This window comes from Ahaetulla prasina, chromosome 4 (assembly GCF_028640845.1).
Source record: "Ahaetulla prasina isolate Xishuangbanna chromosome 4, ASM2864084v1, whole genome shotgun sequence".
NCBI classification, from domain to species: domain Eukaryota; kingdom Metazoa; phylum Chordata; class Lepidosauria; order Squamata; family Colubridae; genus Ahaetulla; species Ahaetulla prasina.
The window spans coordinates 58,762,439-58,789,264 of NC_080542.1; the positions used below are offsets into that span (position 1 = coordinate 58,762,439).

General features: G+C 36.8%; 1 protein-coding gene across 6 annotated transcripts in view; it reads right to left on the reverse strand.

The window, feature by feature from the left end:
- The window catches only part of BRD9 (bromodomain containing 9), an 84,736-nt gene that overhangs the window by 11,955 nt on the left and 45,955 nt on the right, over positions 1-26,826 (reverse strand). For 2 of the 6 annotated variants that reach the window (XM_058180784.1, XM_058180782.1), the window contains exons 6-16: positions 26,089-26,199; positions 24,956-25,068; positions 17,459-17,591; positions 16,352-16,427; positions 12,889-12,984; positions 6,344-6,476; positions 6,027-6,138; positions 5,346-5,384; positions 4,911-4,982; positions 3,434-3,536; positions 1,953-2,120 (exon numbers count right to left, since the gene is read on the reverse strand). In XM_058180784.1, the coding sequence (XP_058036767.1) occupies positions 1,953-2,120; positions 3,434-3,536; positions 4,911-4,982; positions 5,346-5,384; positions 6,027-6,138; positions 6,344-6,476; positions 12,889-12,984; positions 16,352-16,427; positions 17,459-17,591; positions 24,956-25,068; positions 26,089-26,199 (1,156 nt within the window). Of the gene's footprint in view, positions 1-1,952; positions 2,121-3,433; positions 3,537-4,910; positions 4,983-5,345; positions 5,385-6,026; positions 6,139-6,343; positions 6,477-12,888; positions 12,985-16,351; positions 16,428-17,458; positions 17,592-24,955; positions 25,072-26,088; positions 26,200-26,826 lie in introns of all 6 variants that reach the window. The other 4 variants (XM_058180783.1, XM_058180781.1, XM_058180786.1 and 1 more) reach the window with 3 other exon arrangements.

Consider the following 26,826-nt stretch of genomic DNA (forward strand, 5'->3'; position numbering starts at 1 on the left):
GAAAGTTAAAGAACGCTCCGAGAGCTACAAAAAATTATTAGAGATAGTTAAAGAACATCTTAAGTACCGCTGTGAGAAAAACCACATTTTGTGAGAATATAATCATCCCAATTGGTTTAGAGTTGAACACTGACTGGACAGGTCCTGTGGAATTGATTGGGGAGGGGGTTGCCATATTTATGTTTAAGCAAGAATCTTGAGAAAGTGGACAAGGTCCTTGGTAATGTTAGTGCTATCACTTCCTGGTATTTCTTGGCCAAGGAATCCTAGGAGTTAACTACTGGCTGGATGCAAATGGTGAATTCATCCTTGAGTTAGAGGGCTATCCCACCAGTCTTAAAGAAAGCAATGATATTGTATGCCTCCTGCTCACTGTTGCATCATATCCTTTTGGGAGAAAGCGATGGTATGGTAATGTTAGAAGGCTCTGAACGAAGTGACTTATCAGGATCCTTTTCAGATGGATCTGGGTTCAGCACAGAGACTGTGTTTGTGCATAGTGAGAATGGGATGGAGCATTGTGTCCACTTGAACTGTGAAATGGGAATCATAGAAATTTAATAAATAAATAAATCCATCTGAGGTGCTAGCTGCATTATTTTCTTGAATGGGAGAATATTCTTACAGTTACTCATGCTATGGTGTATCTTCTCTATGGATCATTGCAATGTGCTCTCTATAACGTCAATTACAGGGAACTATGTGGAAGCTGTGATTGGTCCAGAATGCGGCCAAATGAATGTTTCTGGGTATTTCCTCTTTTTCTCAAGTAACACCTGTGCTCTGCAAATTACACTGATGTATGTAGCATAAACTAATTCACAATGCAGTTTTACCAAGACATGATTTCTGAGATGCATTCATTATGAATTTTGGCTCAGCAAATATAATTTTTAAGGACATGTCTACATACTACAATTTTCTTCTCATCTGCAGAATATAGTGAGGTTAGATAATCTTGGGTTTTTCTGATCTGGTATTTTCTCCTGAGATAAGCTTTCAGTGGCAATTGTGATAATGTAATAGCAGTGCTAAAATCTAGCCAGTTTTTACTGACAGGTTTTAGCTCCTCTGCCTGTAAGAATGTCCCTTATTTCAACTTTCTTCATGGCCATTTTGGTTTGTGCTGCTGATCTGATATGCCATGATTGTTATAGAAAATGGCAGACCAGGATTTCTCCAGTTAGACATATAACAATAAAAGCCCTGACTGGCAGATGACTATGCTGTTTCTATGCTGATTGAAAGATGACTGGAGAAGTCCTGGTCTACCATTTCAATTTTATACAAACAAATGCTCTCAGAGATTTAGCAGGCAGGTCACATTAAGATTACTTCAGCATTTCTTCTATTGAAAGATTCTGTCTCATAATTAAATTTACCACTCCATTCATCTAACATATGTTTACTTTCTCCTATTAAGAATGAGCCAGTAATCATTAGAAGCAGAAACTTTTCAGTAGCGTTCTGGAATGATGGAATAAACTATCTGTGAATAATAAACTCCAAGATTAATAAACTCTTTTACTGTAAAATATAACTTTTATAACATATTTTATGTTTCTCTATATTACTTACTATATAACCAATGATTTTATTTGAATGTTTATAAATTTAAAATGTCTTTTTGGAACTATGAGAGGGTCATCTCAATTAACTTGGTAAAATATTATTCTGCATTTTGGTCAAATTTATCAATGTATTTATTTAGAATTCAATGTTTATATTCTGCCTTTTGAAATATTTCTAATATACATTTATGATAAAAAAGTATATGAGATAAGTAAGGTGGGAATGAGAAGAGAAAATTAGTCTACTAGATGCTAGATGTTAAAAAGACAAAGAAACCAGCTTTATTTACACAGCATGAATATACTTGATACCCTCATAACCTTACAACAACTTTTAATGAAAATAAAGAGATTGGTAATTATACTGATAAACACATTTACCTAGGTGATGTTGTTCCCTTTCAGAAGCATTAGAGAGGGAACTAAGGTTGGAGGAAGGCCTGGATCCTATTCTGTCAGTCTGTACCTCATGAAGGTCCTGTAATAATTTAGTTGTTTCATCCAAGTGTAAATGATTGTCATCATGATCAACTTCTTTCTTTACTTTACCTGTCAACAACATTAGATTATTGAGTACAAAATGAATTTAAGATGGTTTAAGAAGTTAAAATCAAAAAGATTTGTTACTCCATCAGTCTTATATAAAGGTAAATAAAACTAATAATATGCTGAATAAAATATGAAAATGAGACTAATAGGGGCTAAGTTGTATAGATACTTCCCTGGGTACACAGCTTCTTATCCTTCCTGATCTTTTAAAAACAATTGATTTAAACAGAGCATTTCTGATTTCCTTATTTATACACAATTTGAATGCAATTTTCCATAGTTATGATCCACTTAATTATCTACTTATTTAACTAAATTGCTGGAGAGACTATAAGAAAGTATTTATCAAATGTCTAAATGAGATCAAGGTATATTATGTTCCACATTCTATTAATGAAATTATCCAACAAAAAAATGAAATGAAATTGCTTTAATGTGACTTGTATTCATAAAAGTATGCTGATCTCTAGTGATCACTTTATCACTGTCAACATATCAATCACTCCATGCTGCCTTTAAGGTATCAGTTCCCAAGCTCCTCCTTACGTGAACTAGTACATCACCATCTGAATCTTTTAATGACTACATAAAATTGGGAATCAGCAATTTGGTACCTGTGCTCACTATAATTTAATATATGTGATGACCTGTTGATGGTCTAAGTAGAATCCCAAATTAAATAATTATTTTTTAAAAAAATTAAAATGTTTCAAACTTCTTAATTTTGCACAAAGATGCTTCCAGATGAAATCCTATCAGATACTATATTGTGTAGCTGCTAAAAATGCAAGATTCTCCTGAATATGTTTTTCTATCTTATGACTTGATTTACACATTCTTTTCTGAAAAAAGGAGCTGTTACAGCTGAGCAGTCTTCCCAACAGTTTAGATGGAATAAATTGAGTAAGCATATATTAGCACTGGGAGCACAATCATAGGCTGCTTGAATTAGCAATTTAAACAGAATAGACGAGTATTGGTTTAGATAACTGACAACTGACCTGAAGCTATGAGCATCTGTAGAAGATGCTGTTTTTCTCAGAATGCTTTATCCCTTTCATTAATGCACACACATACACAAACTATTATGTTATAACCACAAAGAGCATATACAAATATTACATAGTTTTTATAATTCTGTCTCCCTCAGAAAACCCTGATTTTTGTAACAAAGCATTAAAAGGAGTATATATTACAAAGTTTATGTTAAAACCCAGCAATTCCCAAGCATTTTAATGGACTAATGGAAAGATAATATATATAGCACTATATTTTTTACCTTCAGTGATAAACTACTTCATGAGAACACCTACCTAATGAACTCAACATGGATATATCAAGAGACATATCTGAATAAGTTTTCATAGATAAAAAGTCCAAAACAGAACTATTATTATCTCCAATGGATTCTCCAATCTGGAAAAAAGAAAGAAAATTATATCTATGCAATGGATTAATTAGCTATAATAAGCATTACTGTGTGAAAGCTGCTATAAATTCAGTATTTAGTAAAATGTAAATAAAATTTCAACTACATAAATGTTTCATTATTTCTACATAGCAGTCAAATGTGAAAAAATATTTACTATGCAAATATGCAATTATTTTTTGTTTGCATTATCTAGGGCTAAAAAATCAGGAATGTGCTTTTTGCAAAAACCTTATTCAGGAACAAATTTTACATTTGCAGAATCATTTTGAAACGTAGGTTTGTTCAACACAACAACTAACCAAAAACTGTATGGATCATCCTAGTTCATATATACAACCTACATTACACTAATGAAGTTACAATTCATACTTTCTGACATACATTTTTGCCTTTTTGTTCCTTAACCATAACTTCTAGCACTGAGTCATCAACCTGACAAGATCAAACTACTTTCATTCAGATCTACATTTTCTCTTACATTCACCTTAGAACTCATGGATAACACTGATAGGCCATGCATTGACTACCGCGGCCCATCCTTGTTTTGGTCAATCAAGGTGTCTACAAAATTTTAATAGACACAGATATAATTATCATCTTTGCTGGGCCTTGTCACATGTAACATCCCTTGTACATATAAATCATATGAAACTGATTAGTTTGAGCTTCTAGATAGTATACTTAGTGCAAAAAAGCTCAGTTTTACACCAAATCTATTTGAACTATTATGTGCAATCTAATTTATGTTGCTAAGTGAGAAATTTGTTAAATAAGTTTTGTCCCACTTTGCAACTTTTCTTGCCACATTTGCTAGGTGAATCACTGCAATTGTTAAATTAGTAACATGGTTGTTAAATGAAATTGGCTTCCCCATTGACTTTGCTTGTCAGAAAGTTGCAGAAGGTGATTACATGACCCAGGGACACTGCAACTATCATAAATATGAACCAGTTGTCAATCATCCGAATGTAAATCACATGACCATGCTGCAATGGTCCTAAGTGTGAAAAATGGTCTTAAGTCACTTTTTTCAGTCCCATTGTAACTTCAAATGGTCACTAAATGAACAGTTGTAAATTGTAAGACTGCTTGTATTCTTGACCTGGATCATCTGCTGACGTATGACGTGCATGTGTTGGGTGTGTGTGTGTGTGTAAGAGAGAGAGAGAGAGACAGAGAGAGAGACAGAGAGGGAGAGGGAGAGGGAAAGAGAGGGAGAGGGAAAGTAACAAAAATAAGGCCTGTAATCTTAAAATAAAAAAGGAAAGGAAAATTAAAAAGGAGGTAGAAAATGCTGATTATTTCAACTATTTGAAATAATAAGTTAAGAAAGAATTAAACTTAAAAAGAAATATTACCATATTTTGCTTGGAGTCATCTGGGCAAGTATTACATAACTTATGTTCTTCTTTTATGAGGACTGACGGAACCTAAAAACATCACGTTTAAAGCTAATTTATACCTCATAATCATTTTCCTTATGGAACCATCATTTTTGCATCACTAGAGTTACAGCAAGAAAATAGTATGACTTTTATTTAAGGGATTTCAAATAATTTAATAGGAAAAATCATAGAAAAAGTATATACATTCTTTTCTCCTGAAATAAGCGTACAATTTAAAAGTGTTATAAAGATCAGGAATACTGGAGTAAAAATTTTTACAATAATACAATTATTATCTTCATTTATTATATAAATGAAATCTTTCCTTTATATTTTCAGAACCATTTACAGTAAATAAACAGGTTTTTTTTACAAGAAGGGGAGGTTTAGAGACGCAATGTAACTTACTTTGAGATCATCTGGTGGCTTCATTGGAATGTTTCTTCTCTGAAAATTATAATAGTAAAAATAAATTTAAAAATAATATTGCTGTTTTTCTGAAACAATTAGTCCTTACTAGACAACTAATTAGAGCTGGAATTTTCATCACTAAGCGGAACAGTTATTAGGGGAAACATAATGCTCCACTTAGTGACAGTAGTTCTGGTCATCTTGGTTGCAGTAGATAGGCAAAGACCTTGCATTTCTCTTGCCCTGTATGAGCAGCTGAATTGGACTTGCTGGTCCTCTCCAGTTGGGCCTGGCAAGCTCCATTCAGCAAACAAAGTTGTACAGTACTATCAGTACAATGCTTTCCTCCAATTCAACTTCCCTTCATTTCTTCCTATTTCCACCCTTTTGTTCACCCAGCACACCTTCCCCTGCCATCCTCTTTTAACATTATTTTTTTTAAAAAAGAAAGAAGTACCTTTTAACTACCTTTGTGATGAAAAGGATACTTTTTATGATTATGCCAAATATAATATTTCTGAGTTTAAAAAAGGTCTTTATATAGGTTTTAGTTGTAATTTGTTTCAATAAAAAAGCTGGTTTTAAGAATAATTTCAGCTATAAACTATTGAACCTCAACAACTCCAACTCTATATTATAAAGTAGGCTTTGATAGGAAAGTCTAGTGAGCACACTTACCTGTTTCAGTTGATAAATAGACTTGGAATGATCTCCACCAGTGATCTGATCCAGCAAATCATCTACTATTTTTTTACTATAGCTTCCAGAATCTTTCACAAATTCTTGAAGACTGAAAGAAATTCCAATGTAAAACAAATATCAGATGCATTCATATTTTTGCTTTTGATTATGTTTCTTGGATATTTTTAAAGCTGTTCTCTTTGTTATTTATACTAGCTTCTAAATGAATTGGGCTCTTTCATATGCCGAGGCCATGTATATTGCCAAAACTGTTATAAGATCAGGGGTTCAATATTGCAGTGCAACAATCTTACCTTAAAGCACACTGAATCCCAGTCTCATCTCCATATGCTGAATATAGCAGCTCCATTTCATCCATTTTCAGGTCATGAAAGATAGAGTGGTTTTGCATTGAAACCACCGTATTAGCACTTGAAAGAAATGTAACTGAAAACATAAAAAATGTGTTTGAAATATTCTGCAAAAAAAGAGCTGTAACTCTTGAGCTTCACATATTTTACAGTAAATAACTGGTTTTACCATTCACTGTGGTAGCGTGACTCCTAAAATTATAGATCAATGTGTGCAAGCTCTACAAAGAATGAAGAGTTTAGTCAAAGAATAAGACAGAAAACATGTGAGACTTTTCAAGTTATTATCTAAGCATTATTCACAAACCATCTTATAAAGTGCTTTCTCTTATTTTAATGCCAAACTCTCTCTTTTTAACTGATATCTCTGAGACATTTTCAATGGAATCTTCTTGGAGCAGGGCTTTGATCTTTGATATCCTCCAAAGCTCAGGCAATCTAAAGACATTCATTATAAATCAAAGTCAAGGCAGTAAATAGCAACCAACCTGGAGAAGCAGGAAAGTGGTGAATTCTCTTCTTACTATCCAGCTGTTTATATTGAAAATCCTGATTAGACCAGGGTATTTTAGATCCCCTGACCACCTCCGGCCCTTTGGCTATCTCTTTTTGGCCCGTGTGAGGTCAATCATAAATTAAAAATCAAATGTAAGTAAAGATATGCCTACAATTTGTATAACTGCAATTTATACAAAATTGTTCTTCATTTTATAAAAGATTCAGGACACAGCTGAGATTCCACAGTTGCAAAATGGGTAAATTTTTTCTCTTTCCCAACTTTATCCAATATAATAAACTTGAACGATTTATCATATTCATTTAATGTTTTAATCTGGAGTTATTTCAAGTTACTTCTGGAGCAACTCAGAAAATCAAGGAGCTGGTTAGGATCAACATGATGGGAGACATCATTCAGAATCTGGCAGACTAATGATTGCTGTGTTTCAGAAACTTACAACATGTTTAGTAGAAATGCCTTGCAGATTGCTAGGTAAGTCTCAAGCACTGTCTAAAAAAGCCTTATGGACCTATTAGGCTTATGGACCAATTGCAAGAGCCACCTTAATTGGCCTTAGGTTCAGTTAATAGCAATAGCACTTAGACTTATATGCCACTTTACAGTGCTTTACAGCCCTATCTAAGCAGTTTACAGAGTCAGCATATTGCCCCCAACAATTTGGGTACTCATTTTACCCACCTCAGAAAGATGGAAGGCTGAGTCAACCTTGAGCCTGGTGAAATTTGAACTGCTAAATTGCAGGCAGCTGGCAATCAGCAGAAGTAGCCTGCAGTACTGCATTCTAACCACTGTGCCACTGTGGCTCATAATACTAACATCTTTCCATGACAAGGGGTAAAGGTCAGATCTAATAAATGGAGACATGATACATGTACACACTGAGGTCTGCACAAAACCATATACTGCATTTTTCACCAACTGGAGTTTTTGGATGTTTTTCAGGTGCAGCCCCATGTAGAGCAATAGTCAAGATGGGAGGTGACTAGGTCATGAGTAACCATGAATAGGGATTGTTAGTCCAGGAAAGGGCATAACTGGCACACAACCCGCATTTGCACATTGCTCTCCCAAAGAACCCCAAACCCAGAGCCACTTGATCTTGCCAGAGTTCAGTTTCAAGCCACTGCTTCCCATCCAGCCCTGGTAGCCTCCAAGCACTGTGAGAGGGAGGTCACAACATTGCTTAACTCACCACAGGTCGAGTTATACAGCTGAATATCATCAGCACATTGATGATATCTCGGTCCATGGTGACAAATGATCTCGCCCAACGGCTGCATTTAGATGTTGAATAGGAGCAGAGAGGGTACTGAGCCCTGAGGGACCCTGCAAAGCAGTGGGCGAGGGCTGGATCTCTCGCCTTCTATTAACAGTGACTGAGAGTAGCCATAGAGGAAGGAAGTGAACCAGGGTAGCACAAAGCCCCCCCACTCCCAAAGCTGCTCCAGCAGGATACCATGGTCGAGGGTATAGAAAGCTGCTGAGAGGTCAAATAGAGCAAGGAAGGATACACTACCCCATCCGAGTCCCACTAGAGCTCATCAAAAAGCACGACCAATGCCATTTTTGTCCCATATCCAGACTTGAATCCTGACTGGTTTAGATAATCCATTTCATCCATCATGCAGCACAATCACCTTCTCAACTACCTTTCCCAAAAAGGGAAAATTAGAGGTTGAAAATTATCCAACAGAGTAGAATCCAGGGATGGTTTCTTGAGAAGAGGACAGATCACAGCTCCTTAAAATGCTAAGGGGCTACCCCCTCCTTTAGGGAAGCATTAATCAATGCCAGAGTCCATCCGCCTGCAACTTCCTGGGAAGCTTTCACAAGCCAGGAGGGACATGGGTTTATAACACAGGTGCATACTCCCTTCCTCAGGAACAACAGTTCCACTTCCTCAGGAACAACAGGGTCAAACTGTTCCCAGATAATGGAGCAAAAATCTGCCTCAGGGGCCTCCATTGGATCAGCAACCATGCCAGCATATAACTGGGAATGAAGTTGAGTGATTTTGTCTTCCCGAAAATCTGCAAATTCCTCAGAGCACCCCTTGAGGTGGACCTCAATCTCCTCTTTCCCCAGGAGGAATAGGGTCACTGGTTGATTATCTGCAGAATTAATTCGTGTGGAGAAGTATTTACACTTCACCACACGAATTGCCACGAGGTAAGTCTTAATAGCAGCTCTTACTTGTGTTCAATCAAGTTCATCCCTTGTCTTCTGTCAGTGGCACTCTAGATGTCTCTTCATCCGTTTCATCCCTCTCTGTGCCTTTGTATACCATGGAGGAAAGTGAGGTCTACGAGTGAGGAGAGGTTGCATGGGCATAATCCATCCAATTATGTGATTTGCCTTGGCCATAATCTAGGACAAACCCACAGCTATTGTGGCAGCCATCAATTTCCAAGTTATCTGTGGCCTCAGAAAGGAGAGGATAAAATTGCAGTGTCTGGGTGAATCCATAACCATTCCAACAATGGGACTGAACAAGTCAGGATGGGATACTGTCACCAATCTTGAAAAAAGATATAAGAGCAACATCCCTGCTTGTTCTTCTGGCTCAGCCTTACAAATATGGCCTCACATCTGATTATCGTTCTTCACAAAAGCCAAAGTTTTCCCATACAATGCCATATCGTCTTCCTGCTCCAGGCATAGAATGTCGTGTCCCACTCCTCCGCTGACGGCCGGGTCAGGGAAATCCGAATCAGGCATGCCTCTGCAGCTCTGCCAAAGTCCTAGCAAAGTCCTCAAGGCAGGCAGGAGACCAGAAAGTGACTTCAGCAAGATATGTTAGACTTTGCCTGACTCAGAGAATGCCAAAAAGCAGATCCTTTATATAGGCCATGGGGTGTGGCTCCATGACTCAGCACTTATCCAGGCCTGCCCCTCCCTTCCTTCTGTCGCCGTCGCCTATCAATTCTTCTGAAGCGAGGGTCACCCCAGTCGGCAGCTGTTGGTAATTGATTTCCCTCAGGCTCACATGCTGTGGGGGAGGGGGAGGGGTCTAGTTGCTCCGTTTGCCTGGGCATGGAGCCAGAGCTGGGGGCTGGAGGTGCTTCCTCCTCCTCAGCCTGTCTGGGCATGGAGCCAGGGCTGGGGCCGGGAGGCATACTAGGACATTCCTCAGCGTTCAGAAGCAGATAAGAAGGCCCTGGCTGCGGTGAGAGCGGGCAAGACACAACATAGAACTAATGCAAGATATGAAAATTATCTGGAAGGATTTCAGTGCAATAGATTCCCAGCTCTTTGACCAGTCATGTCTCACTGACATATGCCAGATTGGGCCTCTCATCCACAACTAGACATTAAATAATGAATAATGGTAATTTTATTGCAAGCAGATCTGGTATACAAAAGTGTAGGCCTGAGTTCAGTTAGCCCAGAAATTTGTTTGTCTGTCTTGATTAGAGAATCAGAAGTAAAGACTGATACCAAACTTGTAATCTCTTTTCTTTTGGAATGTAGCCAAGCACCATCTTCCAGAATACTTCCCCCTGCCCACTACTAACAACTGTCTTTACTTTGATTCTATCTCCCCTTTTGCATGTACTCCCGATTACTCCAACAGTGTGGAAAAATAATCCCTACCAAGGGCAAGCAAATCACAATATCAAAAATCTTCATGTGGCTGTCTGTCGGGGGCGAGTCGCTGGCCCTGATGGAGAGGGTGCGCAACTTGGGTGTGCTCCTGGATGGGCGGTTGTCCTTTGAAGAACATTTGACGACCGTCTCCAGGAGAACTTTTTATCAGGTTCGCCTGATCCGCCAGTTGCGTCCCTTCCTGGACCGGGATGCCGTATGCACGGTCACTCATGCTCTCGTTACCTCTCGCTTGGACTACTGCAATGCTCTCTACATGGGGCTCCCCTTGAAGAGCACTCGGAGACTTCAGCTAGTCCAGAATGCGGCTGTGCGGGTTATTGAGGGAGCGGTTCGGAGCTCCCACGTAACACCTATCCTGCGCAGACTGCACTGGCTACCTGTTGTTTTCCGGGTGTGCTTCAAGGTATTGGTTACCACCTTTAAAGCGCTCCATGGCTTAGGACCGGGTTACTTACGGGACCGTCTACTGCCGTCTTCTATCTCCCAGCGTCTGGTGCGTTCCCACAGAGAGGGACTCCTCAGGGTGCCGTCAGCCAAACAGTGTCGACTGGTGGCCCCCAGGGGGAGGGCCTTCTCTGTGGGGGCTCCTACCCTGTGGAACGAGCTTCCCCTTGGGCTTCGACAATTACCTGACCTTAGGACCTTTCGCCGCAAACTTAAAACCTATTTATTTCATATGACTGGACTGGCTTGATTTTTAAAATTTTAATTTAATTTAAGGGGTTTTTAAATTTCTGTAATTTTAAAGGGTGTAATTTTTATCTTAAATTTTTTGGCTAATTGAATAAGTTTTTTAAGGGTTGTTTTTTTAATATTATGTGTGCTTTTGTCTGTATCTTATTTGCCTGTTCACCGCCCTAAGTCCTTCGGGAGAAGGGCGGTATACAAATTAAAATATTATTATTATTATCATGTGACAGCTATACCAAATTTACCATAATTTCCTATATAAAACATTCGAACACATTCCTCTCCCCTCTTAGTCGCTACTTGCAATCTCCAGCAAGCTCTTAGCTAGCTGGGTCAGAATGTAATAGATCTTGTTCCCTGATTTCCCATTCCAGGGAGGAGTTCCAGTTTCCCAATTCTGTGAAACTCACACAAATAGTAAGTTTGTTCTTTTCTAATCCCTGATTACTCTGTTCACCAACATTCTCCTCTATCTAAAAAAACAAGGCCAAGACCACTTTTTGCTCCTAATAGAAATAGAAACAGTTTAATAGGTCTCCTACATATTCAGATTCTCTGACATAAACCTTGTCATCTGATATATTTATTGGCTTTTTCAACCTATCCAACCTACCTACTCCTCTTCATTCCCCACCCCGCAAGAGCCAAACAAATTAGGAACTTCATCTCTACTCTCTAATGGTCTAGTTGAGCAATATTGTAACAAGAATTCTAATCAACACTGCTGGCCTTCCAGCACATTCTAAAGCAGGGGTCTCCAACCTTGGTCCCTTTAAGACTTGTGGACTTCAACTCCCAGAGTTCCTCAGCCAGCTTTTGAGGTCCACAAGTCTTAAAGGGACCAAGTTCGAGACCCCTGTTCTAAAGTCAGAACTCCTAAATTGTTCAGCTGTATGATGCCTATGGCAATAGCTTCAACTTTCCAACAAAGCAATCTCCCTGGAGATAGTTCTCTTGCTTGCCCTTTCCCTGTTCACCAGGGCCCCCAACTCCAACTTTATACACTTTAAAAATAATAAAGTCTTTTCCTCTTTTTTCCACACTATAGCTTGCAAACTTCATCTTGGACAGCTAGAAAAACTAATAACACAAATTAATAAATAATCAGCACACAACCTTTACAGATTCAACTAGTTTCCATTTTTCTGTTTTTTCACATTTGATAAAGTTTTAAAATTATTTAATTGTACTATGATGCATATTTTAATTGTATTTGAACTTTTCTTATTGATTTTTTTTACATAAATGTTCTTATTATTCAAATGTTCTGTAATATTCTTATTATATGTGAAAAATGACATTAACATATTTAAAAATGACTTAAATAATTTTTTTAAAAATTGAAGTGTTCTGAGCCAAGAACAGAATCCTGAATATGCCACCGAAATATGTCTCTAGTTCAATGAGGAGTTACAGATAAACCTTCTTTAAACCAGCTATGGACACCACAAAGAACTTGCATGCTTGAGAAACATCTGCATTATGGTACCTACATCCAAATGAAATTAATTATTTACATTGCAATTAGACCTAAAGGACCAAACTGCCTGAGTCACTGGAGTCACTGGATATTTTAAAAATATTCAAAATAAAATGATAACATCTTATAAATATGAAGACAAATGTTTAATCTTGTAAATATAAACATTCTTTGCATCACAGAACTTACCTTTGTGCCTTCTTTCATCTTTAAAACCTAATGCTGTAAAACCCGGTAATAATTTGCTAGACAGAGAGCTCAGATCCACTGGATGGCTTTCCTCCTCTATTTTCAACAATAAACATATAAATAAATGTTTATTAAGTTTTCAAAAATAATAGACAGAAGGATATTTTTATAAAATTATCATGAATTTTAAGAACTACTGCATGAAATTACAAAAAAGGCTATTCAGAAACTTAATATTTTAATCAGTATTAGTTTGTTTTAATGTATCAGTAAAAAACAAATGAGCTACAGAAAAAATAAATTAGATAATGAACAAAAAATAAACAAACATTATTTAAATAAGCAAAAAGAAATTTCTTTTTTCAGTTATCTTTTTAAAAATTATAACGGAGCTGTATTTCACAACTAAGATAGGAGGATACTCTTATAACACTACTATAGATTTTAAGAACTTTTGCTTGAAATGATTAAAAAGCTTATTCAGAAATTGTTAATATTTTAAAACAGTGACAGTTTGTTTTTTAAAAATATAATAAAGAACAACTAAGTTGTACAAGTTAGATAATAAACAAAATAAAGGAAAATAATATTATTAGGTTATATAAATGAGTTAGGCCTCATGTATTTTAAAATTAAGGGACACGGTGGCTCAGGGGCTAGGACGTTGAGCTTGTCGATTGAAAGGTCTGCAGCTCAGCGGTTCAAATCCCTAGAGCTGCCGTGTAACGGGGTGAACTCCTGTTACTTGTCCCAGCTTCTGCCAACCTAGCAGTTTCGAAAGCACCTAAAAATGCAAGTAGAAAAAATAGGGACCACCTCTGGTGGGAAGGTAACAGCGTTCCGTGCGCCTTTGGTGTTGAGTCATGCCGGCCACATGACCACGGAGACGTCTTCGGACAGCACTGGCTCTTCGGCTTTGAAACGGAGATGAGCACCGCCCCCTAGAGTCGGCAACGACTAGCATGTATGTCTGAGGGAACCTTTACCTTTACCTTATTTTAAAATTATAACGGAGCTGTATTTCACAACTAAGATAGGAGGATACTTTTATAACACTACCATAGATTTTAAGAACTTTTGCTTGAAATGATTAAAAAGCTTATTCAGAAATTGTTAATATTTTAAAACAGTGACAGTTTGTTTTTTAAAAATATAATAAAGAACAACTAAGTTGTACAAGTTAGATAATAAACAAAATAAAGGAAAATAATATTATTAGGTTATATAAATGAGTTAGGCCTCATGTATTTTAAAATTAAGGGACACGGTGGCTCAGGGGCTAGGACGTTGAGCTTGTCGATTGAAAGGTCTGCAGCTCAGCGGTTCAAATCCCTAGAGCTGCCGTGTAACGGGGTGAACTCCTGTTACTTGTCCCAGCTTCTGCCAACCTAGCAGTTTCGAAAGCACCTAAAAATGCAAGTAGAAAAAATAGGGACCACCTCTGGTGGGAAGGTAACAGCGTTCCGTGCGCCTTTGGTGTTGAGTCATGCCGGCCACATGACCACGGAGACGTCTTCGGACAGCACTGGCTCTTCGGCTTTGAAACGGAGATGAGCACCGCCCCCTAGAGTCGGCAACGACTAGCATGTATGTGCGAGGGGAACCTTTACCTTTACCTTATTTTAAAATTATAACAGAGGTGTATTTTCAAAAAAGATCTTTAAACAGATTGATAATGACTGAAATTTTACAATTAATGCTCAATAAAACATTACTTTTATGAAGCAGTATACACCGAATTGAAAAGGAAGCATACATTTTCATTTAAAATCTTCGCTATATTATTAGTTATAAATGTAAAAAAAGAAAACACTCCTAAAAATAATATAAATAAGTATTTGATTTTTGACTTCCCCCTTCTTTGCAAGTTAATGACAGCAAGCGATACTCCCAGAATTGCAGTGTGGTAACTGTGACATCTTACTGTATGACTGCATTGTTTAGCAATGGAAATACTGGTCCCAACTGTAGTATATTGCTATACTGTAGTATATTGTGGTATATTACTTTGTATGGCTATGCATTTTAACTTTAAAATATAGCATTTTTATTCAATAATGCCGAGATGGTACTACATCAGTGCAATAACATGATTTAAAGGCAATGCAGAAGAAAAATGGATTGGAGATTAATTATCTATCTCAGATTGAATCTAACACAGATTTAATACTATTGCCAGGTTTAATAATCTTCTACACAAGTTCAGCTTAAGGAGCAACTGAACAGATTTTAACTAATTAGGTAAAAATGGTTACATAATAAGCAACATCAGAGGGAGATAGGCAGTGTAAAAATGTGAAAAATGAATGAATAAATAAATATTAATGGTTAGAGCTCATAGAGTCTTTGTTCATATAGGGCAGTGGTAGTGAACCTTTTACTCACCGAGTGCCAAACAGGTACGTGTTTCACTTTTGCACGGCTCCTCCCCAGGCGCTGTGCGCACAGCTGCACTATCTGTGCATGCATGTGGCTTTCGCATGGGTCCCTGTGTGCTGTGCATGCAATTGCACCATCTGCACATGCACAAGGCTTTTGCACATGCAATGTGCACATATGAACGCCATCTGTGCAGGGCGCATGCACAATGCGCACGCATGCACAGGAGAGCTCCATAGATCAGCTGGGTCTCCAGAATTGCGCGTATGAGCACTGGAGGCCCGAACACTAGCTGGGGTGCATTCATGCACAGCTGCAAACAAGTTGGGCAACAGCTCGCATGCCCAGAAAGATGGCTCTGCGTGCCACCTTGGGCATGTGTGCCATAGGTTCGCCATTACGGATATAGGGTTACTTGTAGATTTATATTTTATCACAAATGTAACTTAATTCTGACCTTACTAGAATATTAGCCAAAAGCCTTCAAATATTAGCTCACCAAATATATTTCAGTTTGCAAATCTTTTTGTTGCCAATTCTGACACAGCTGCACATTTAATATTCATTTTTAATTAATTAATTAAAATTTATAATTTATAATTGTAATTTAATTAATGAACAATTAATGTACAATTAATGTACAAACATAAACTTAGGTAAAGGTAAAGGTTCCCCTCGCACATATGTGCTAGTCATTGCCGACTCTAGGGGGCGGTGCTCATCTCTGTTTCAAAGCCGAAGAGCCAGCGCTGTCCGAAGACGTCTCCGTGGTCATGTGGCCGGCACAACTCAACGCCAAAGGCGCACGGAGCACTGTTATCTTCCCACCAAAGGTGGTCCCTATTTTTTCTACTTGCATTTTTAGGTGCTTTCGAAACTGCTAGGTTGGCAGAAGCTGGGACAAGTAACGGGAGCTCACCCCGTTACACGGCAGCACTAGGGATTTGAACCGCTGAGCTGCCAACCTTTTGATCGACAAGCTCAACATCCTAGCCCCTGAGCCACCGTGTTCCCCTTAAACTTAGTTATGTATAATTAAAAACATGTTTAAAAATATGAACTATTAAAATTATCTGAAAATTACCTTCTGTTTCAGGATCTGATGGATTGAGGACACTGAAGATCAAAGATCCATCAGTATTCTTTTTCAGGTAACCTATCTGTATTTAAGAATAACAAAAGGAAAATCAGGTTGTTTTTTTTAATGTTTCCTGTTTAATCAGTAAATACTAACAGATACTAACAGATCTGTTATCACAGCGGTCCCTATCTCCCAGGCCTTGGCCCACTCCCGGACCATCGCCTATTCGAACTGGGCCACGCAAGAGGTAGGCCGATGCACACATGAGCATGCAGCTCCACTTGTGTGAGCGGCCAGCCAGCGCAGGCGCACATGCAGCTCCACTCACACAAGTGGCTGGCTGGCGCACATGCACAGCTCAACTTCTAATGAAGCTGTGCATGCATACTTGTTCATAAGATGAACTGCTTGCACACATGTATACTGGCCCACTACACACATGGCCTGGCTGATGTCCTTCCCTCCCGCCCCAGCCACAAAGGTTGAGACCGCTGTGTTAGCAGGTAATAACGATATCTGATGTTGAATGTGTCACTGGAAGAAGAGCTGTGCCTATGCAATCTAATAAACAACCTTTTGAATAAGAATTAATATTTCCATTCTTAAATATAATATACAATGAAACTGGATTCACACATTGTACTGAAACACAATTTTCTATGTTGTTCTAAAAAATAAAGCATTTATATTCATAAATGTTCTAAATAAAAGAAGAAAAAATGGAATTATCCAATATATTCATTTAGATTAACACAATCAGCTGATATTGTTCATCAAATTTTAACTTCAACTCTTCTAGTTGGGTTATACTCTTTGATATAAGTTTATCAATGTAGAGTACTATCATAAGCAATATTAACATGTAGATTAAATAACTGAATTTTTAAGACCTTCACTGAGATAGAATACTAAGAACATGTCATTTAATTTCCACTTATATTCAAACTAAAGTCTAAAACATGTAATTTTTAATCTGTATTGTAGAAATTTAACATAAACACTCCTCATAAAAATATTCATGTACTAAATACTATATAAAAATTCTTGTCCAACTGAACAAAAATTTCTGAGAAAATTAGCCAAACAAAATGTGAATTAATTTAACAAAACCTTGCTGTTTGGGAGACACTGGTTGATCCGATCCCGTGCTTCGTCTGCTGCGTGCTCTACCAAGGCCAGGACATGTTCTTCAGCTGTACTGTCTGTCAGACTGCATGCATTTCCTTCTGGTTCAAATATACAGCTATAACAAAGCACAAATTATTAAATAAATAACAAATCAAATGCACTCCCTCTCCACAAATAGGTTCTAAGCCACTGAGTTTTATGACCACTAGGTAAATATAATGAATTTCCTAGGTAAATAAACATTATTTTCAATTTACTGTATTTTTTTAATTTTAATATCACAGCTCCATTGTGACAGGCAATATTAATAACAAAATTAATAGCAATAATGAAGGCATTTATGAGGAATAAAACCAAGTATCCTCTCACCATATATAATTTCCACCAAGAGTCCACTGCTTGACTTAATCCAAAGTCTAGTGGAAGATCCAGGCTTTAAAATTTATGGAAGATTTAAGGAGACGGCACTTTAGACATCCAGGCATTATGATACAAAAAGTTTTATGGCTGATAATTAGCACCCTGAACTGTACCCAAAAGCCTAGGGGATAACCACGAAGCAGAGGAATTACATGATCATACTGCGGTATGCGCATAACTTTCCATGCTGCTGTGTTCTGAATTATCTGAAGTTTCTGAGTAAACTTTAAAACAGCCGTATGTAGAGTATATTAAAATAAATTTAAGACCCCACTTATATTCTCATACTAAAATATCTCCCTTCAGTTTACAGTTTAAAAATTTATATAAAATTTTGTTTTACAGGACTCGTTCAGAAATTGAAGTTATAATACCAAATGAAGGTGTTTTATGAACTGTCCTTGTTGTTACAGTTTCCTTGTAAGGTGTTTGCTGGATTAATTTAGAGAGATTATCTTCTATTATATCTCTCATACAAAATTTTTTGTAACTGAGCAGAAGAATCAGAGAAATCATGCTGTGGAGCTCCAATCTGAAAAAGCTTTCTTTCTTTTGCTTGTAACAGAAGCTCTCTTATGCCTAGAGCTTCTGTTCATTAAAATAAAGCAAATTTTATTATTGAGAATTAAGTATTTAAAAAGATATTAATGTTTGATATAAAACAAATGAATAAAATAATTGATATGAAACATGCAAAAAGAAATTATCATAACAGATTAACTGACTATATTTTGATAATAAAAGCTAATTAAGATGAACAGCAAGAAAGAAAAAGAAAATAGAACAAGCATTATATATAGATGAACTCAGATCAATTCCAATTATATAATCAACTATTAGAATTTTTTTAAAAAATCTATTAAGATAAGTAATAATAGTGTAAAAAATTCACTTATGATTTTTTGTGATGAAATGGCCTCTTGTAGCCAAAGAGGCAAAAAGCAGTCTGAAAACAGAACAGATTCTGGCACAAAAATGACTGACAAGCATGCAGTAAAAAAACATCGTTAAACATATCCAACAAGTACTGTATTAAGCAATTTACCAATAAAATCAAAGTAATTGGTTTTAATTACAGAAATATCTTTTAGTATATATATTGTTGGTAGAAAAGTAAATTTCCCTCGAAATTATATTAGAAAAAAGTACCATAATATACATTAAAAAGTCCAGGATCTACAGCTGCAAATTACTGAAGTTCTTAATTTCAGAAACACCTTGAAATCTTAATGTTGTACAAATCTGTGCAGTAGAAGATCCCGGAACTTAAAAGAAGTTCTCAAGCACCTTTACCGTCATGGGGAACTCAGGCAGGCTGCAGTGCCCAAAAATTGGCTAGAGCTTTCAAGTACCCAATTTCCTTTCCACACTAATGTCCTAATCAGTTTCAGTAAAGATTGGAAAAAGCTACATAATATATATCCAGAAATTTGGGGAAGTGGGGGAGGAGGAGATGAGAGATTTTAACCTGTAAATCTATTAAGTGCAGATCAAGAATTTCTTATCAACTTAATTGCTGACCATTATTGCAAGTGCTTTATCAGAATTCTCTTGGATTTACCCTTTTGGATTTACCCTCATGCAAAAAATTTTGTTACTGTCTCTTGGATTTACCCTCTCGGAACAGGTCTGCACGGAAAATAAGTTCTCCTGTCAATTCTCTTTTTTAAACAATAATTTTAATTGAAGTATAGAAATACAGTGCAATCTAACTTCTGAAATATTCTTTGGTCATAGTATGAGAGGCAAGTAAAGCATTTATTGGAGAGTTCTTTGTCTTTGAATCAAACAGAAAGTTATGCAAAATCAAAAAAAAATATTACTGAATAATCTGAACAATTAGAACTAAACCTACATTGGGAAGTAGTTCAATTCAGTTTTAGATTTAAAGCAAAAGATACAAGCAATAAGGAAACATTATAAATGATTGGAAGTGAACCAAAAATAACCACCTGGCATAAATATTTCCTTATGATTTATATTGATATATTGGCCATCAATTGTGTTGTAAATGTTGTACCTTGATGAACGTATCTTTTCTTTTATGTACACTGAGAGCATATGCACCAAGACAAATTCCTTGTGTGTCCAATCACAATTGGGCAATAAAATTCTATTCTATTCTAGTGAATAAAAAACAATATCAATAACAAAAAAGCATTTACATTTGAAATAATGATAAACACGTTTCTACAATGAAGCATATGGTGTAGCAATTCATTCTTTATTTGATTTATATAATAAACAAGAATCTAATACAGTAGAAATTGAAGAAAATTTGAATAAAATGTTACTTTAAAAATGTATGGCTCAAGAAAAAGAAATTCTTAATCAACTTACAACAGAACACAGTGTCAATCAAAAAGTGACATTGAATAAAGCTCTAGGACCTGACAGTATTTCTACAAATTATTGCAGAATTTTTCAAGAAATTCTTAAACTCAAATAATAAATGGGATACAATTATGCCATGAATCTCATATGTCATGGAAAGAAGACTTAATCTCTTTGATTTATAAAGGAAGGAAAAGCTCTAACTCATTTTGAACCATAGACATATCACTTTACTGATTGTAGATTATAACCTTTGCCAACAATTTTTGCTGAGTCTAAATAGTCATGTATTTATTAAATTCATGACACTTGTCTCACTATCCAAAGTGACTCTAGGTGGCTTTTAGCTGAAATAATACATTTTGACTAGATGGATTTGTCTCAAAGAAATATATCTGGAATAATACTATATATAATTTAAATATTATCAATAACGCACATCAGAAAAATAAAAAATTGGCCATGATATTTCTTTATGCTAAACAAAACTCTGACAATATCAAATGGGCTTTTATGTTTTGAAATGGGCTTATGCAGTTTTGAAAAAAAAAATAGGTTAGGGATAATTTTCTTATATTCATACAACATTTATGAAAAAATAAGCAACCAAAATTGTAGTAAATGTTCTTATTTCAAAGCAATATATTATATCAAAGGGGACAAGGATGATCCCCTATCTTTATTGGAATGAGAACATAGCCTCCTAACTATGCTGAGAGCAAAATTTCAAAAATAAATAAATTATAAAAGAATATAAATTAGGATTTAGCATTTGCTAATGATATTGTATTTAAATTGCTCACCCTAAAGACTCTTTAACATTTGTTAAACATGTAACACAATATAGTTCAATTGCAAGTTACTAGATCAATAAAGAGAAAATTCAAATATTGATAAGGAATTTGACAGTGGAAGAAATAACAAAATAACAGAGTTGGAAGGGAGATCTTCTAGTCCAGGGGTCTGCAAACTTGGCTTTTTAAGACTTGTGGACTTCAACTCCCAGAGTTCCTCAGCCAAGCTGCCTGAGGAACTCTGGGAGTTGAAGTCCATAAATCTTAAAAGAGTCAAGTTTGCAGACTCCTGGACCAGTCCAACTCCCTGCTCAGACAGGAAACCCTATACCATTTCAGACAAATGATTGCCCAATCTCTTCTTAAAAATGTACAGTGTTGGAGCATTCACAATTTTTGAAGGCAAGTTGTCCCACTGATAAATTGTTCTAATTGTCAGGAAATTTCTTCTGAGTTCTAGGTTGCTTCTCTCTTTGATTAGTTTCCATCCATTGCATCTTGTCCTGCCTTCAGGTGCTTTGGAGAATAGCTTGACTCCCTCTTCTTTGTGGCAACCCCTAAGATATTGGAACCATGCTATCATGTCACCCCTAGTCCTTCTTTTCATTAAACCAGACATACCCAATTCCAGCAACCATTCTTTATGTTTTAGTCCCCTAATTATCTTTGTTGCTCTTCTCTGCACTCTTTCTAGAATATCAACATCTTTATTACATTGTGTCAACCAAAACTGGATGCAATATTCCAAGTATGGTTTTGCCAAAGCATTATAAAGTGGTATTAACATTTTAAGTGATCTTGATTCTAACCCTCTGTTAATGCAGCCTAGAACTGTGTTAGCTTTTTTGGCAGTTCTAGCATATTCCTGGCTCATGTTTAAGTGATTGTCCACTAGGACTCCAAGATCCCTCATAGTTACTACTATTGAGCCAGGTACCACATATACGTATATATATATTGTTTCCTGATTGCTTATTTCTACCCTATGACTATCATTAAGTGTTGTACCTTATGATTCTTGTGAATGTATTTTTTCTTTTATGTACAGAGAGCATCTGCACCAAGACAAATTCCTTGTGTGTCCAATCACACTCGGCCAATAAAAAATTCTATTCTATTCTATTCTATTCTATTCCATTCCAACCTGTGCTTTTTGTTTTTCTTGTCTAAATGTATACCCTTACTTTTTTCACCATTGAACTCCATTTTGTTAGATAGCGCCCAATGTTCAAGTTTGTCAAGATCCTTCTGTATCTTAAGCCTATCTTCTGTAGTGTTGGCTATTCCTGCCAGGTTGGTGTCGTCTACAAATTTGATGAATTTCCTATCTATCCTCTCATCCAAATCATTGATGAAGATGCTGAAGAGTATTGAGCCTAAAACAAAGCCTTGGAATACCCACTGCATATTTCCTCCATGTAATTACATTTCCATTCAGGGGTGAAATTCACTTACCTTGCCTACTGGTTCACAAATGTGCAAGCGTCATCTATGCATGTGCAAAGCCTTCTGTGCATGCGCAGAGGCTTAAAAGCATCACAAAAAGTGACATAATGACATCCGCGCAGGTGGGCAGAGTCTCCTGCTGCCACCACTACTGAGCCAGATAGAACTGGTTGAATTTTAACCCTGGTTCCATTGAGGACTACACTTGGAATGCAATTGATCAGCCAGTTACAAATCCATCTGGTGGTGATACTGTCTACAATCTAACCCACATTTTATCCACAGCATTCCTCTAATAAACTAATTTTGTCACTTTGTCGAAGAATGCAAGAAGATTTGTCTGGCATGATCTGTTTTTGACAAACCCATGTTGGTTTTTGGTTATGACTTTATTTGCCTCTAGGTGTTTGCCGATTCCTTCCTTATCTTTTCCAGAATCTTCCCAGGTATTGAGGTCAAGCTTTCCTGGATCTATTTTTGTTTTCCTTTTCTGCAGATGGGAACTATATCAGCTCTTTTCCAGTCCTCTGGTAGTTCCCTGGTGTGCCAGATCTTTGAAAGTATGTAATGCATATATCAAGCAGCAGGTTTTAACATTGAAGTTATGGATGATATCCAATGGAGTTAGACAGGAAACCACATTGGTTTTTACTTTATTTTACTTTATTTTATTTATTTTTAAAATTTCTTAACCATTTATCTCCTTCAAAGAGAGACTCCTAGTGAAGTACAATAAAATGTTAAAATAAAAAGCAATATGTATAAAAATTAAAAATGTTAAGAGGAGGCAAGGGATTAAAATTAGCTAGAAGGTGAAGAGAGCGTTTCCAGGGAATTAACCAGCCTCACTCCCTATTTGGCTCCCCCCATGAGGCCAAATAGCCATATTTTTAACTCCTTTTTGGGAGGCAGAAGAATGAAAGGCTGCCTCACCTTCAGAGGAAGAATATTCCCTAGGATAGGGAAGAGGAAAAAGCAGAGAAAGCTGTTTTCTTAGACCCCATCAGTCAAAGTTCTTTAAGTCACAGGGTCTGAAACATACCTTCCCTACCTGACCAGGGGGAATGGGCTGATGTAATGGGATGAAGACTGTTCCATAAGTAGCCTGCCCTTATGCCATGTAGGGTTTTATCACTGACAACTAATACCTTGAATTGGACCTGGAAGCAAACTGGCATCCAGTGCAGCTTGTAAAGCAGAGTTACATGCACTCTTCTTTGGGTGCCTAAAATTTCCCATGCAGCCACATTTTATACAAACTGAATATTCTGGACGTTTTTCAAGGACAGCCCCATGTAGAGCATGTTGCAATAGTCCAAATCAGAGAAGACCAGGACATGAGTGACTGAGCAGAGAACTTTTACACCTGTTCTTCAAGACGGAGTCATCAGTGCAGGAGCACCAGATCTGCCTGGGGTAGTGCAACCTCATCCACAGCCACGCCATCTTACCAGGGTCCAGCTGAAGTCTGTTGTTCTCCATCCAGACATCCATAGCCTCCAGACACCGCACAATAATATCCACAGTTTTACTCACTTCATCCAGGATGAAGATATATAACTGGATATCATCACCTTACTGTAATACCTCATCCCCTAGTGCCAAATGATCTCACCTAGTGGTTTCATGTAAATGTTAAAAAGGAGCGGAGACAGCTGCAAGCCCTAAGGGATCCCACAGAGCAAGGACCAAGAGTTCCTGTTCCCTACCAACACCAATTGGAACCAAATTCAGAGGAAGGAGTGAACCAACACAGAACTGTGCAGACCATCTCACCAGCAGTGACAGGCAAACCTATTGCTTGACATAGTGTAAGCCGCCCTAAGTCTTCGGAGATGGGTGGGATATAAATGCAAATTAAAAAAAACACCATTTGAATATAAATTGATAGCAAACCATATTCCTTACTAGAACTGATGATGTTACCTAGTTTGGGTAATGAAATGTCTGCAAGAAAACAAGCAAGCTCAGAGAGCACCAAGACCCCTCATTTTAAAAATTATTTTGAAGAACTGTTTTAGTTCCTGCATAATAATGAACACATGTCATGTGGCTATTCATTAAAACAATCTTTCTCTTTTCACTTCTATTCCATCCTCCAAAAAGATGTGGATGATTTAAGAAGTGAACTCATTAAAATTAAAGCACCCCTTACAACTGTATCTTTTTTTTCTGGCTCACGTGGAAAACTTACAATGAATGGAAAGAATATTCTGTGTTGATGTCTGCCAATTCTTGCAGCTCATTTTCAAAATATTTATCAAATGCTACCTATACTGACTGTAAACTCTAGAAAGAACTTCTGGGATGCATAATGATTCTGCTCAAGATGCCCAAGGAGCTTAAATTTCCTGAAAAATAATTATATATTGTGCCTAGTATTTCAAAGTTATAAACTAATGGTCTAATTAATTCATTCCAAAAATAGGGATGTTAATTTGCAAAGAAAGTCACAAAAGAGCATAACACTTCCTCCAACATTTACCTAATAACTTCTTTACTTGGCTTTTTGGATTTCTTGGTAGTCTCTACATGCACAGGAACAACTTCGGGCACTGGATCTTCAACAGCTGGATCTTCATCGCCCAAAAGAGCTGCCTGCTGAGAAAAATCCATGTCCTGCATAAACGACATGCTGCGCTTCAAAGCTAACAGCCGTTCCTAGAATTAGAAAGGACAGAGCAGCAGGGACTTTACACCTTTCCCTCATAGCGAAGATGCTATGATGATGGGATGGGATGGGAATGGCCATGGCTTTGCACCTAAGAACTACATCTTCAATGAGGATGCAAGGTGATTCAATCATGAGCAGCATGACACCGGAACACCTGCAACCTATTTCAGAAGGGAAACCATACATACAAATGGTCACCTACCTGTACACAATCTTCATACAAGATAATCATTCAGTTTGAAAGTCAGTTTTTTATAATTTTGAAAAATAGTATTATATAATAATGTTTACACAAATCCACCTTTCACTCATTTTATATAAACATTTCCATTATACTATTTAGTAGGTATTGTATTTAGGAATTCATTAAATATATAATCAAACAGCTTTAAAATAAAGAGTATGCATTTATTCCAATATTTTATGGAAAGATGTTGTTAAGCAAAATGCTTAACATTCTAGAATAATTCCAAATTTATTTAAATAAGACAATGTTTATTTCTTCAGTGAAAGCTTCAAGTTAACATTTTTATCTTGAATAAACCAATTCTTAAAAGAGTAATATTCACTTTAAAAGAATAGAGATGTATAATGGAAATGTGACCTTCAGTAAACCCAGCAGAAACCAACACTAAGAGCAAATTTAATTTCCAGTTTTATTTTATAAAGACATAGTCTGCCCTCTAGGGCTATAAATATAGTAGAGTACTTTATTTAAAGTAAAGTTAAATGTTTAAGAGCATGTGGAAGTATGAATGCAGCATATCAGCAATTGTTGTATTATGGCAGGTAGACACATGCTGCATTCACATAACTGTTCACCTGAATGTCCTTTTTGAAACTAAATCTAAATCGGAAGTATAAAATAATGTTGTATTGTAATCATCTACAAAGGTTAATCTATATTTTTGGTCCCAATATGTTCTCTGTTGTAGTTGTCTTACTTTGCTCATCATCTTAAAGCCAGCATGAAGAATCTTTTTAGCCAGTTTGTAATACACAGTATCTGGTCTGTTGTAAGTCATTGCATTGTCACACATCAGTTTAAAATCTGCCTGGAAAACATAAACATAATCATGGCTATATTTTCAAAAACTGTTTATATCCTAAGAAATTCTATTTCAGTAGAATGTACAGTGTTCATTACAATGTAAAGAGGCAAGGAAAACCCTGACAGGCTCCACACAGAAGCTGAAAATCCTCCCTGTAGGAATGTCAACAGGATTTTCAGCTCTTGAGAAACAGAAACACTCCTGTGTTCCCAACACTGAAGAAATGACACTTGACTACAATGTAAAGTAGTGAGTGTACAGCTTGTAAATTTGCTGTCCCCTCAAAATAATGCAACACACAGCCATTAACGTCTAAACTGGTGGCAACAAAAGTAAGTACACCCCTCAGTGATAATGTCCAAATGGGCCCAAAGTGCCAATATTTTGTGTGGCCACCATTATTTTCTAGCACTACCTTAACCCTCTTGGGCATAGAGTTCACCAGAGCTTCACAGGTTGCCACTGGAGTCCTCTTCTACTCCTCCATGACAACATGCTTGGCCAGTTCATCACATTTACCCTCAGCTTCTTTAGCAAGGCAGTGGTTGTTCTGATTGTGTGTTTGAGGTCGTTATCCTGTTGGATTACTGCCTTGCAGTCCCGTCTCCAAAGGGAGGGGATCATGCTCTG